The 15,839-nt window shown below is 37.8% G+C and overlaps 1 protein-coding gene across 6 annotated transcripts in view; it reads right to left on the minus strand.

Annotated features, from left to right (window-relative positions):
* The window catches only part of DOT1L (DOT1 like histone lysine methyltransferase), a 115,381-nt gene that overhangs the window by 53,938 nt on the left and 45,604 nt on the right, over positions 1-15,839 (minus strand). For all 6 annotated transcript variants that reach the window (XM_031948107.1, XM_031948106.1, XM_031948108.1 and 3 more), the window contains exons 6-7: positions 11,699-11,793; positions 8,381-8,443 (exon numbers count right to left, since the gene is read on the minus strand). In XM_031948107.1, coding sequence (XP_031803967.1) covers positions 8,381-8,443; positions 11,699-11,793 — 158 coding nt within the window. The remainder of the gene's footprint in view (positions 1-8,380; positions 8,444-11,698; positions 11,794-15,839) is intronic.

The following is a 15,839-nucleotide window of genomic DNA, read 5'->3' on the forward strand; positions in this document are numbered from 1 at the left end:
TTTGAGCTTTGCAAAGCATTTCTTAAATATCATCACTTTGTATACTCAAAAAACCTTGGGCATAATTTCATTATTATTCCTTTTTCCCCACACACACACATAAGGAAACGAAGGCAAGCAGAGGTGAAGTTGGCTTGTCCAGGGCCACACAACGAGTAATTGAGACAAAATCTGAACTTCAGTCTTCCTGACTCCTAAGTTTGCTAAGAGCAGAAACTTTTACTTTGTCTTTATAACCTTAGTACCTAACAGTTCCTGGTACACAGTTGGCATGTAATGAACCCTTCTTAAATGAAAACTAATTTTTAGAATGTTGTTTAGTATTTTTATATTAACCAAGCTGATAGCATTTAAACCCAGATCTTCCCAATTCCAAACTAGTACTCTGATAACACATAATGCCTGTGATAGGGAAGCCACTGGGTAAAAAGCCATTTCGCACTGGCCCTCAGATAACAGAAAATAAATCTAGTTCATGTGGATTATCCAAGAGGATGGGTCAAAATCACCAAGCAAGAAGCACCTCTATCCATCCCAAGGGCTATACAAGATTTAACTAGTGCTTACTTTGTGCCTTCAAGCACTTGCTAAATGCCTAAAGTACCCATTTGAAAATACCCATTTGATCTTCAGAAAAACGAGTTATTATACCCATTTTACAGATAAGGAAACTGAAGCTAACAAAAATTAAGTGAGTTCCCCAGTAAGTGTCTAAGAGCAAATTTCAACTCCAGTCTTCCTTCCTCCAGGCCTGGTGCACTACTCACTGTACTCCCCTCTCTGTGCCATGGTCTAGGGTGATACATCTGCCACCATGATTTGCTGATCATGGACACTCCAGAAGGCAGAAGGACCCCCAGGATATACATACTTGCCAGGACAACAGGAGAATGGGTTTGGATGAATATACTACTTCCATGTTTAGCAGGTCAGAGGACAGCCACAAAGTACGATGTTTCTGCTGTGCTGAAAATCTCAACATGCAAGAAACAAGTGAGAACAGGCAAATCAAGTTTTGTAATCGTCTCTTACTGTTTTTAAAAGCAGAGAAACTCCTTGCAGATACTACCTACATCTCTCCTCACCCCAGCCAAAAAAAAAAAAAAAAAAGAGGAGGGAATGGAGATAAGGGACTAGAGGATTTCCCCAAATAGTCCAAAATCCTTCCCATTTCTTCCTTGCAGACAAAGAAAAACAAACCAAAAGTCTGGGAGGTGGTACTGAAAGTATCACATAATCGGGGATAGGATTAGGGATGACCTATCTGCCCCATAAATTCTCTCCCAGGATGTCCATCAGTTGGAGAATGGCTGAATAAATTGTGGTATATGAAAATTATGGAATATTACTGTTCTGTAAGAAATGACCAACAGGATGATTTCAGAAAGGCCTGGAGAGACTTACACGAACTGATGCTGAGTGAAATGAGCAGGACCAGGAGATCATTATATACTTCAACAACAATACTAGATGATGACCAGTTCTGATGGATCAGGCCATCCAGCAACGAGATCAACCAAATCATTTCTAATGGAGCAGTAATGAACTGAACTAGCTATACCCAGAAAAAGAACTCTGGGAGATGACTAAAAACCATTACATTAAATTCCCAATCCCTATATTTATGCACACCTGCATTTTTTTATTTCCTTCACAAGCTAATTGTACAATAATTCAGAGCCTGATTCTTTTTGTACAGCAAAATAATGTTTTGGTCATGTATACTTATTGTGTATCTAAGTTATATTTTAATATATTTAACATCTACTGGTCATCCTGCCATCTAGGGGAGGGGGTGGGGGGGGGGGGTAAGAGGTGAAAAATTGGAAAGAGGTTTGGCAATTGTTAATCCTGTAAAGTTACCCATGTATATATCCTGTAAATAAAAGGCTATTAAATAAAAAATTAAAAAAAAAAAAAATTCTCTCCCAGACCATTCTCATTGTCTCCCTGTAGGTTGATTCCTAGGTGCAACATTTCAACTCAACACTTCCTCTCTTGAATCTCTAGATCCCTTATCATATTGTCCATTATAACCAGTCATGTCTCAGCCCGGGATCACTCCCACCATTTGTCACTTTGGTGCTTTTATAAGTGATTCTGAACAAAGATGGAGAAAATGATAACTCTTCCAAATGGATATACTACAAATTTGTTATGCATTGTCAACTGGGTCCTCAATGCTGCCAAACAATGCTATTTTACTTCCTTTGTCAATTCATTCTCCCATTCTCCAAAACAGCTACTCCAAATCTTGTCATCCTTCTTCAAATCTCCTCATCCTTCTCCCACTCTGAGAACCTTGCGTCATAATTTAGAGGGAAAAAATATTGTGGCCATTCCCAAAGAACTCTCTCTTCCTCATCTGATCACCAAGACTCTTCGAAAAAGTTCTCCTTCTTCCCTAATCTCATATGAAGGGAGGCAATTATAGCTCTTCTACTTAAGAAATCCATCCCACTTCCTCTAATAGATTGCCCCCTCTGTCTTCCCCACTTTTTGCACTTATTTTTTTAATCACTCTTATTCTACAGACTAATTTCCTACTGCCTACAAACATGGCCAAGTTTCCCCCATCCTCAGAAAACCTTCACTTCATCCTTTCACTCACATAGGATGATACCCGGCTATCGTCCAGGCCATTTACAATACAATACATAGGCTGTGCAATGGATAGTATGCTAGGTCTGGAGTCTGGAAAATTCAACTTCCTGAGCTCCTATGTAACCTCAGGCTGTTTCTTACTAGTTATGTGATCCTAGGGAAAGTCATTTAACTTTGCCTAAATTTCATCATCTGTAAAGAGGGCTGGAGAAGGAAATGGCAAACCATTCCAGCATCTTTGCCAAGAAAACTCCAAAAGGGATAACAAAGATCTAGGGAAACTTAGAAAAATAGAAAAAAAAAAATCCCACCTTTTCCCCCCAACTTAATCCATTATAATTCTAGTGTCTTCTTTCTGCTAATTTGCTATTGTATAGCTGGCTTTGCATTTATTTCTTTATATGTTGTCTCCCTACTACACTGTAAGTTCCTTTTCCTTCTTTTTGTAGCCCCAACATAGTGCCTGCCACAGAGTAATTGCTTAATAAATAGTGACTGATCTGGCTTATTTATACTATGGTTGCACAAAGTTCTGACGATGGCAGGCTCAGAAGTTACTAGGTTACTATGTAGACAGGCAGGAAACATGGGATAAAGTGTGAGCTTCCAATAAACACACTAAAAAAAGATACTAAGAGTTACCAAAGGTGCCCTAGAAAAATTGAGGGTGAACCCAAGAGGATGTTTTACAGCTGAGACACTTATAAAATACCATCTGTCTGTATTAATTGCAATGCTCAAATTTTAAGCTGGATTTGGTAGCTTAACGTGTGCGTAAATTCCCAAAGAAAGACTGTAATTACATATACTCAAAACAGTCCCCCTAACTTACACTGCTTTGAGAACACTGTAGTCTACCCCCTTTTCTTTTTCCTCCTAAGTATAAGTAGCTCCACAAAAGTACCCAACCATTGAAAAAAAAACAGCAGCAGAACATATAAAGTCATATAATCTAAACAATAATCATAGAGCCAGCTTTTAGAAAATACATATTAGATTATTAAGTCCTCCAGATGGAAATAGCTTCATATCTCCAGCATTTAGCACAATGCTCTGAACACATGGGGACTTAAAAACAAAAATACAATAGAATGTGTCCTCCAATAATTCAAAAAAGCTATCATAATATCCAAAGTTAAACAATGGATGTTATTGAATAGCTTCCAAGTGATGTAGTCTAGTCCACTGGAAGCACCCACATGACTCATCCTAGACAGAGGAAGACCCGAGTTCCAATTCAGCCTAAAACATCCAGTAGCTCTAGGACTCTGGTCATTGCACTTCCATTTGCTTTTGTCCACTAGAGAAGGAAATGTCCAATACTGTTGGCCCCATCAGGGATCCCACATTATCTCATTTACTATCTTATTTTAAAGATGAAGAAACTCAGGGCAGGGTAGTAAACAAGAGAAATGGAGGCAGGAGGACCTGAGTCCAATTTCAGAGACTTAACATTTCTCAACTGTGTGATCCTGGGCATGGGAGGGAGGGAAAGAGACACGGAAGATTGATTAAAGAAATGGAATGAATTTACCACGTCACACAGGAGTTAGTAGGGATCAAACAGGAATACAACAAAGAATTCTACATTTGAAATGTCTGCTACCCCGACCTCACCAAGACCCAACATAGGAGCTCCTCCCTGCTTCCTCAAGACATAAACAATACTTTCAATTGGACAATTATAGCATGTCTGCACAAATGTTTGAGCCTCATTTTGCTTGGAAACAATCAAGGACCACAATTTAAAACATCTCTAAAAACATGAAAAACTTACGGAAGAATCCACAGGATCACACTGAAAAATTCTCCCTATGTAGGACCCATCATAGACACTAGCACACCCTCGAGTCTTTATATTACTCTTTCCTCAAGTTTAGCTTGGGAAGGATGGCGAGCCCACATGGGTTCTAAACAGGTGTGTCAAGAATAGGTGATACTGCAGCCTGTCAGCAGGTGGCGCACTTCTCAAAGAAACTGCTGTGGAACTGGCTTAGGTCAGACAGCAGAGCTCATTTGAGATGGTTAGCCATCTCCTTTTCCAGCTCTTGTGACAGATGAAGAAACTGAGGCAAAGGGGGTAAGGTGACTTATCCAGAGCCACCCAACTAGTAAGTGTATGAGGGCAGATTTGAATCCAGGTCCTTGTAACTCCAGGTCAGTGCTCCCTCTGTCTGCTGTGCCTCCTCGCTGCTTGCCACTCAGAGGAAAAGAATGCAGGAAATACACTTTTCAAGCACCTTCATTTCTAAATCGAAATCACTGCCTTAGCAAGAAGGAAACCAAGTGATTTAGGTGATGAAGATATACCACAAAGGCTTGGGTGAACACCAGACACCATTTGGACTCTTCTTCTCCATGCCAGCTGGCAGTCCTGCCCGCTTTTCTAGCTATGACTTAATACACGCAACCCCCTCCCTCCCAGAAGACATGACTACAAATGAATACAGAAACCCTCTAGGGAATAACCACCAAAAGTGAGAACCAAAGTGAGATTATCTCAATGATTATTTTAAGGAGTTTTCTTCCCTTTGAAATAAGGGGCAGCTCTCAGAAAGGAGCTGAAATGAGAAATGCCTAAGACCAGGCCCCCATGGATAACACAGCCTTCCTGGTCACCCTTTCTAATACTGGCTGCATCTTCACTTATCCCCTTCACTTCATTGAAATTATCATCGCTCTTCATTACCACTTCAAAGTTCTCACTCCACTTCCCTTAAAAAGAAAACTTCTCGGAAGACTATACAATCCACATTTCCCACACACTCAAAATCCTCATAAACTATCATCTGGAGACCTCTAGAACACTCTTCTGGGACCCCCTTTTTCTAAAAGCTTTTAATGCATGGCTTACAACTTTCTTTCTTTTTTTTTTTTTTTTTTTAATTTAATAGCCTTTTATTTACAGGATATATACATGGGTAACTTTACAGAATTAACAATTGCCAAACCTCTTGTTCCAATTTTTCACCTCTTACCCCCCCCCACCCCCTCCCCTAGATGGCAGGATGACCAGTAGATGTTAAATATATTAAAATATAAATTAGATACACAATAAGTATACATGACCAAAACGTTATTTTGCTGTACAAAAAGAATCAGACTCTGAAATATTGTACAATTAGCTTGTGAAGGAAATCAAAAATGCAGGTGTGCATAAATATAGGGATTGGGAATTCAATGTAATGGTTTTTAGTCATCTCCCAGAGTTCTTTTTCTGGGCATAGCTAGTTCAGTTCATTACTGCTCCATTAGAAATGATTTGGTTGATCTCGTTGCTGAGGATGGCCTGATCCATCAGAACTGGTCATCATCTAGTATTGTTGTTGAAGTATATAATGATCTCCTGGTCCTGCTCATTTCACTCAGCATCAGTTCGTGTAAGTCTCTCCAGGCCTTTCTGAAATCATCCTGTTGGTCATTTCTTACAGAACAGTAATATTCCATAATTTTCATATACCACAATTTATTCAGCCATTCTCCAACTGATGGACATCCATTCAGTTTCCAGTTTCTAGCCACTACAAAAAGAGCTATGGCTTACAACTTTCTGTCCTTCGTGGCTCTCTTTAACAATGAGATGATTCAAACCAATTCAATTGTTCAGTGATGAAGAGAGCCATCTATACCCAGAGAGAGGACTGTGGGAGCTGAGTGTGGACCACAACATAGAATCCTCACCTTTTCTATTGTTTGCTTGTGTTTTTTTCCTTTCCCAGTTTTTTTTCTTCTTGATTCTTTTATTCTTGTGCAGCAAGATAACTATATAAATATGTATACATATCCTAGATTTAACATATATTTTAACATATTTAACATGTATTGGAATACCTGCCATAGAGGGGAGGGGATGAAGGGAAGAAGGGGATAATTTGGAACAGATGGCTTTGCAAGGATCAGTGTTAAAAAATTACCCATTCATGTTTTGTAAAAAATCAGCTTAAAAAAAAGGGGGGGTGGGGGTGGGAGGGGAATATAAACACCAAACAATTTTCTGTCCTTCAAAACACCCAAGCCCAATGCCTATGACTATACACTATATAAAATTGAACTTTTCACCAAAGGATGAAATGGTGAGAGAAGAGTGAACAAGTGATGATCTAGGAAAGAACTGAGAGGTCAAGAGACTGAAAGGCAAGTGGGAATGATCTTAGTCTGAAAGGAAGAGAAATGGAAAAACACTGAAGAGAATTCCCCGATTCAGTCTTGAGATAACTGTCATTACAAGCGAAATTGGTATACTTCCTTCACTATGGCAGCTTTCTCTCTGAGGAGTGGAAATACTTGATGACTCTCAATAATCTCCACTCTTCCTCCAATCACTTTTTAATCTCAACAGATCCAAAATGCAACTCATTACCTCTTCCCCAAAACTTTTCTCTTATTCCAAATTTCCCTATTTCTGGACAGAGAACCGCCATCATCCCAGAGTCCCAGGTTCACAATCTAGGAACCATCTCTAAATCTTTGCTCTAGGTCACCCTCCGTACCCCATGTTCAAAGTGCTGCTACAAGACCAGTCAATTTCACCGTTGCCACCCTTCTGGAATACATCCTCTTCTCTCCTTATACCCTAACCCTACCTACTCCTACTGCGGGTCCTTGTCAAAACATGCCTGCCTCAAGACTCCTCCCCACTCCATACCATCCTGCATTCAGCTACCAAAATGCTTTATGTTTTATGTCACTTCTCTATTCAATATACCTCAATAGCTTGTTTATATTGGACCAAATGCTATGTGGCATTCAAAGCCCTTCATAGCCTAGCCTCTTTCCAGTCTTCTTCCATAAATGTATAGCTTAAACCCATATCTACTTTATCCCTCATGGGCTCTCTGAACCAATGACACTGGGTTCCCACCTATTCCATAAATCTCTCAGGTTAAGGGCAAGATGGCGGAGTAAAACCAGGAAACTGCTCAAACGCCCCCAATTTCCCTCGAGAACTACATGAAACCACAGCTAAGGACAGTCTGATCGAATGAAACCCCTCTCCAAATGAAGAGAGACTGGGAAAACTTCATTCTCCTGGAATGAAAAGGGTGTTCAGCCCAAATCAGATAAGACTCTGGGAAAGCCGGTAAGAGGGTCTAAATTACAGCAAATCAGCAACTAAAACCTCAGTCCTGGCTCAGTAGAGGAGCAAATCACTGGGGCAACCCCCAATGCCAGCTCAGAAGGCAAACTCTGGGAAACCAGGCTGTGTTCCTGATAAGAGCAGGCAAAGGTACTCCCTACAAACACAAGTGGCACCCATGCTCAAAACTAAGGCTCAGAACTGCACAGACAGCTCCCCTATTATTACCCAGGAGCAGAGCTCAACCATAAAAGGAGGGGGAAAAAATGAAATAAACAAAAGAAAAGGAATCTCCTAGCCCAGGCCAATTTTTTTCTGGCTATCCTGATTACTGAAACTCTCCTTTATCCCTGCTTCCTTCAAGTCCTAATTCTGAGAAAACTTTCCAAATTTCTTTTAATTCTAGTGCCTTTTCCTTGGTAATCACTATCTTTTACACAGCTTCTTTGTTCGTTAGTTGTTTGCCGTTTCCTCACTATGAATTCTTTGAGCCTTTCTTTGCAACCCCAATACTTAGTACAATGCCTGGCAAACAGGAGATGCTTAATAAATGCTTATTAACCAATGACTAAAAATTAAGTAATATGAAAACAATGCATCAATAAAAACTTTTTAAAAATTAATCATTTCTAAATTTTCAATTTATATCACTGAAAAACATATATCATGTAAATCTTCAAGATCAATATAGTAACTTACTGTGTATTCTGCATGCTTCTTCCCATACCATTTCATCCATTTTCTGAATTCTCGGTCCATTGTCTTAAAAAAAAAAAAAAAAAAAAAAAAAAGGAAACAGCTATAAAATATTACATACCCAGGAAAATTAGGCAAAGAAGCAACCCCAATCAAGAGTTTGAAACTTCCTTTCTTCACTCCAACATTTTTTCTCTTCCACTCCACATTAAAAAGGACTAAAATAAGATTGATTCTTCTTTTAAAGATTTAGGGAAAGCTAGATGGTACAGTGGAAAGAGCACAGGTTGTGGCATTAGGAGTATCTCAGTTCAAATCCAGCCTCAAGACATTTGACTGGCTGTGAGATTTGAGACAAGACGTTAAACCCCAACTGCTTCACCAAAAAATATTAAAAATAAAAATAAAGGTTTAATCATAGCAGGGGACTGTTGATGCAATTACAAAGGGATTAAAAAAATATTCAGTAGTAAGTCTCTATTAAGGTCAATTCCTACAGAGGACCCAGAACCAAACTTGGATACCACTCTCTGACCCCATCCCCCAAAATCTCACCCATCCCAGCAGAAGCTCTATCTTCAGAAGGCATGTTCAAGACTATACCAACAAAGACTGTATCATAAGAAACCTCTTCCTCCCACACAAGACATTTCCTCTATCTGTGTAGGGGCCTTGGCTGCTTTGTTTCTGTGTCTGTCCCTGCCAGCAGCAGGAGCAGATTGAGTTTCCATGACTCCTCAGCTTGTCCTGTCCTGTATCAAGAACCATCTCTTTTGTGCCTTTTCTCTGGCCTCTTCCTGGACCTCTGTTCTTTAAGCATGATGCTGCAAACAGCCCCTTCCTTTTCCCGCTTTGTCTTCCCTGATTTACTCAAGAAACTATTCTTTTAATTAAAATAGGGAAGAAGAAAAGATTTTATTTGAATTAAAAGAATAAAAAATGAGTCATTCTACATATGTAACACCTGTCAAGATATTAGGAAACCCGTTTTCTAGAACGAGGGCTTAGCAAGGAGGCTGTACCCTGCCCTTGGCCAACAATACTTACAGTCATCAGCTGGATGAACCACATCAAAATCACAGAATTGTTTCTGGTCCCAAAGCTCCATTAGGAATCAAACTTGTCACATTGTTGCTGCTACCCCTCTTTTTCAGGCCTACAGATAACTATGCAGCCATTTGGTAGAAGTATTGACATCTGCCTACAGGAAAGCTGACCCTCTCCTTCACAGATATGGAAGGGACTCCAGCAAGAGTCCTTGCTTGCAAACCATTTCCATCACTCTGGAATTAAAACTCCTATTTGGTTCCTGACTCTCCTGTTTATTGCTTTGTTGAACTGCAGCCATTCAACAGTTATAGGCCAGATCTCATTGGGTTGACACACCTCTTCTAGATCGATCTTCCAACTCCTAATTCACAATTTGGAACCCCACAGGGCTTACTAGATACATTTTTATGAAGGTTTTTATGTCCTAATAACATGGTCAATTTTTGTGTAGGTGCCATTTACTGCTGAGAAAAAGTATTCCTTTCTGTTCCTATTCAATTTTGTCCAGAAGTCTATCATATCTAACTTTTCTAGTATTCTATTAACCTTTCTAGTTTTTTTCTTATTTATTTTGTGGTTAGATTTACCTAAATCTAAGAAGGGGAGATTAAAGTCTCCCACTAATACAGTTTTGTTGTCTCTTTCTTGCTATAACAGGCTTTACTTATAAAAATGTGGGTGCTCTACCACTGGGTTCAAACATTTAGTATCCATTCTACTTCCATCATCTATGGTATCCTTAAACAAGATTTCCTTCCTTATTTCTTTTAATTAGATCTACTTTTACTTTTTCTGAAATCAGACTAGCCATCTCTGCTTTTTCTTTTCTTGTTTTTTTTTTTTTGCTTTGGTTAAAGCATAAAAAAATTCTGCTAAAGCAGAATTACTTATTCTGTAATGTCTCTATTTCAAATGTGTTTTCAAGAAACTATTCTATCATGGCTCTTTGTAGGCTCTTGGAGGTTTACAACCTACAAGTTTTTCTTGACACTTCATTCTTGCTCATTTCTTTTAATCCCATTAAATCAGCAGGCATATAAAGTTGTCTAGTCTATCTTTCCAAATGGACCATTCCATCAGACATTCTAATTGAACCAAAATAACCTACTTACTATTCCTCCTCATGTACACCTTTGTCTCTTCTCTGCAGCCTTTTTCCTGTGTTTTTTTTAACCTCTGATACTACAACCCCAACTGTTTTCTTTCAAAATTCAGTTCAAGTGCCAACTCCAAAATGATACTTTTCTATCTGTAGCCCCATCATGTAACACAATAACTGGCATTTAACAAATACTTCTTAATACTGAAAGCCTGCTCTGTAGTTTGTTTTTAGGTCCAGAAGCAGTATCTTAGCACAGGGAACTTGAAATGTTTCTCTTCATCGGCTCTTGTAGTACTGAAGGTACTAGAAGCTCAGTGAGTTGCCCAATGTCACCCAGCAAGTCATGTCATGGCAATTCAAGCAGACTATGAACCCAGATCTCTTCTCTATCCACATGCTCGCCTGTATCTTACATTTGGTAAGCACTGAGTAAACTCAACTATCCCATAACTTTCATTCTGCCTTCCCAACAAATCTAAGAGAGCTTGTAATTAAAGTCATCTGAATCTTTTTTCTTTTTATACAATGGGAGAGCCAAGGATTGTGAAATCACATGATTTCACATGTAAATCAATGATTAAAAATGATCAATGTACTTTTGACAATGCTTATAATAAATCCAAGTGAAGTTCCTCAAGGCAAAAGCATATTGAGGAGGGGAAGAAATAAAAAGGGCAAACCAAGAACCACAGCGCTACTGTTATGAACACACGCAAACCATGGATTTTTCTTGGCTAAGCTACCGTATTAGATGGCCACTTCCTTCTCCAATGCAGTAAGGTCAAGAGAGCTTGAAGGCCCCTGCCCAGTAGGAGGACACCTAGCAACTAGCAGGAGACTGGATTTGTTGACTCTCACCACCTCCCTGACTGCCTCCTAGGAAAACAGAAGTGAAGTGACTTTCCTGAAGTGATCCAGCAAATAAGAGGTCCTTAGTGAACTCAGGTCTTCCTGACCCCAGGTTTCCTGAGCCATGTAGTGACCCTAGACCAGAACTACTACAAGAACTAGTCCTACCAACTTGGCTGCCCCTGCCGAGTCCCACTGCCGAATTTCACAGTGAGAATAGGATATAGGCAGACATGATTTGGGAAATATAAAATGCTGTCTCAGTCCCAAAACAGAACAAGTCCTTGATAGATTTCCAATTCTGTAAGGATTCTCCTCACCTCAGCATATTTTGCCGGGATGTCTGCTTTCTCCACACCATAGTGATGTTTACAATTTGTGGCTGCAGCCACTTGCAAAACCACCTGCCCCACTCCTTTAAAGAGAGAAAAATTAGTAAGACAAAGTTAATCCAATAAATCAAGAAAAATGCACTTGTTAAAAAAAAATCATACACAAATAGCCTCTCAGGAAGAATACAAAAAACATTATGACCAACCTGAAACCCTCGTAGAAGATAAAAGGCATTTATAAGAGTCTATGACTAGTAAAAGAAACTGATATGTACTAAAACTATACTTGCATTGATTTCTAAATGCATAAAATATCAGGGAGTCAACATATTTATACACTTCATACAGCAATAGATACAATTCAAAAACAAATCTTTAACTGAAGAATGTTCAGTGCCCATGACTAGGCTGTGCCAATTTAATAAAAACAATGATCCCCAAATTAATTAAAATTAATTAGATTTAGTGCTACACCAAAATACTAAATGTATACTACAAAGAGCTAGACAAAATAAACCTAGATTCTTAAGAGATATAATGGAAAAGATAGGAAGGAATAGCACTGTCAGACTTCAAGACATTATTAAACAGAAATCAAAATAATTTGTTCAGTGGACAGAATAAAGAAGAAAGAATTAAAAATAATTGAATTCTCAATAAACTTTGTCAGACAAACCTGAAAACATCAATTACCCATGAAAATGATTCCTTATTTGATGAGAGTTTAAACAAATCAAGCAGAGATGGGACAGGCAGAGATGAGGCCTGGACAGCGTTCCATGATAGAATCAAAATGGATATACAGTCAAATCATTAAAGATCATACCATTAAAAAAGAAAGAAGCATGTGCAGGGTATGAATTATTCAACAAGTATGAGAAGGAATTATCAAAGAAAAATACACAATTTTTATTTCATGATATTGTTTAAAAAAAAAGAAAAAAACAACTAATATAAATATATCAACTGAAGGGGAAATTTTTTTAATCTCAAACATCTCTGTAAATGGTCTGAAAGATTCTTCAGAAGGTACAACAGTAAGATAACATATAATAGGAGTTTCACTCTAATCAAATCATTTAACCTGAGAACAACTTCCTAAGCTTATAAGTGGCAAAGAACGTGGTAAACTGCTTTGGGAGAAGAATACCTCCTCTGGTTGTGTTCACAATTGGATCAGTGCCCATCCTATAGAAGACAGCTTGAAAACTTTCATTCCCCAATAATGAAGCAACCAAAGGACAAGTAAAGACAATTAACATTTACAAAAGAACCCTCCAAAGTATTAGAAAGTTAAACATAAATCAAAATAACCCTGAGGGTTCGTCTGACATCCAAAAAGTTGAATTGGTAAAGATGACAAAAGATGAGACAACAGTGTTGAAGAAACCATGGAAACAGGCAAACTCATATGCAATCTGTGAAACTGAGTTGGTCCAAACAACTGGGAAGAAAGTTGTGAATGTAACAAAGGATGACTGAAGTATCCACTCTACTGCTGGCATACATCCCAAGAAAACTGCTAACAAGAAATATTCAAGATGCATCAAAATGTCTATAGCAGCATTTGTTAAAAGCATCAAAGCAATAAAAGCCAAGTAGATGCTCAGGGATGGAGGAACATTTCAATAAAGAATAGTATATGAAATAATGGATTATTTCTTTATGTTGATAAAGAATGACTCTCTGGAAAGGAGAAGGGAGAAGCTATCAGGTGGAAATTCAGGCAATGTAAAAACAAAAAACAAAAATCTAACTATACTTGTTGATAGCAAAGTTAAGTAAATAAAATAAATGCTAATGGATTAGATGACAGCTAAACAAATTGTGGTAAAGAGAGTAAGGGAAAATTATAGTGCTATTACAATGAATGATGAACACAAAAAAGCATGAGAAGTTTTATATGAACTGATACAGAATTAAATAAGAAGAGCCAAGGGAAAAAAAATATGATTAATTACACAAGATAACTAGAAAGAACAACAGCATTTTAACAAACTGCTGAGAAATTCAAATGGCCCCAAGAACAGTTATAGTTACCACCCTCTTGCACCAATTTGAAGAGACTGAAGATCATGGCTTTCAGATAGTGCATATAACTTTTCAGATCTACAAGCTTTTCTTACGCTGATTTTGCTAGGAATTTCCTACCTTATTAAATTCTTTATTAAAAGGCACAGTAGAAGGATTTTGAAGCAAGAGAACAGTGAGAAATGTACATGATGAATATCAAAATGTACTGTTCAAAAATGTTTGTGGCAGCCCTTTTTATAGTGGCAAGAAACTGAAAACTGAGTGGATGTCCATCAGTTAGAGAATGGATGAATAATAATATTATTGTCCTTTAAGAAACAATCAGCAGGATAATTTCAGAAGGGCCTGGAGAGACTTACAGGAACTGATGCTAAGTGAAATGAATAGAACTAGGAGACCATTGAAAGTGGCATCAAGAAGATTATAAGATGATCAATTCTGATGGATGTAGCTCTCTTCAACAATGAGTTGATCCAGGCTAATTTCAATGATTTTGTAATGAAGAGAGCCATCTACAGCCAAAGATAGGACTGTGAGAACTGAGGGTGGATCACAACATAGCATTTTGACTTTTTGTTGTTGTTTGCTTGCATCTGGTTTTCCTCTCATTTTTTCCTTTTTGATGTGATTTTTCTTGTGCAGCAAGATAAATTGTATAAATATGTATGCATATATTGAATTTAACATATTTTTACCATGTTTAACATATATTGGATTACTTGCCATCTTGGGGAGAGGGAAGTGAGGAAAATTTGGAATACAAGGTTTTACAAGGGTTAATGTTGAAAAATTATCCATGCATATGTTTTGAAAATAAAAAGCTTTAATTTTAAAAAAATAATCAAAATGTATACAGAAGTAGCCACCACACAGACCTGAATTTGAGAGGGTAGTTGGATAAAACAGGAAAGAAAGAAAATAGATTAAAAGACACAGTTGGTAATTTTAAGTGCCTAAAAATGGTCCTCCAAAAGCTAAAATCCCATGAAAACATTTCATTTTATTGCATAAATAAACATAACAAATGCCAGCATACCAGACTTGATGCCACTTATTAAGCATCAGAATCAGGCCTGAAAGCCATTCAGATTTAGAATGAGTAGTTTTTAAAAGAAGTAAGAGGGGAGGGAGGGAGGGGGAGGGAGGGGGAGGGAGAGGGAGAGGGAGAGGGAAGGAGAGAGGAAGAGAAGGAGGGTGAGAAAGAGCGGACATTATGCATCATACCAAAACAAATAAGAAAACTAAAATATTTGTTAATGTCTTCAATATGCAAGGTTAGTGAGGTTTTATGACGCATGTTATTAGTTTATTTTTAAAAGTTATTGGGTCAAAGGCAAAAGTTGGCTGCTCCTCACACATCTTATCTGAATTACATTTCAAGAATATTCTTAAAGAATTAATGCCAAGTTTCTCTTTACATTTACAAGCCAAATTCTTTTTTTGAAATAAGCCTCTGTATATCACTATAATTATTTTCCCTCCTGGACACTATGTGACATAGTGTAATGATAAACTGAACTACTTTGGTATTTTCTCCTAAGATTTTACACCTTGCAATACTGCATATTACATAATGCATTACAATAGCATTAATAAAATGGGCAGAGAAACTGTTCTATATACACAACACATTCAAAAAGAGTTAGTTAATATTTCTGTGTAATGCTATTTGCTAAGGCAAAGCCTTGAACTCAAGTCTAGTCCCAACTGTGCCAATAACTATGTTTGGATCAACCTTGGATAAAATTCCTAATCAGGATTTCAGTTTTCCTATCTATAAAATGACGTCTTACATCACTTCAGTAATAATGAATACTGACTCTCTAGAAGCATGACAAATTCAGAGGCCAGATGGAAAGAAGAGATATTAAAATAAAGAGACTGGACCACATGATTTGGTACACTATTCAATTTGTTTTAAATGACCTTTCATTTTCAGTTCTTAACTATGATCCTAACCTTGAATAGTTACAATCATCAGAAATGATCACAAGAGGACCCATCCTTACACATGTGTATGAAAAAATAAATTCAAGTTATCTAGTCCATCAAATTTAACAGGAAAGTACACATTGACCCAGCTTCTTGTATTTGT

This window comes from Sarcophilus harrisii, chromosome 1 (genome assembly GCF_902635505.1).
Source record: "Sarcophilus harrisii chromosome 1, mSarHar1.11, whole genome shotgun sequence".
Lineage (NCBI taxonomy): Eukaryota > Metazoa > Chordata > Mammalia > Dasyuromorphia > Dasyuridae > Sarcophilus > Sarcophilus harrisii.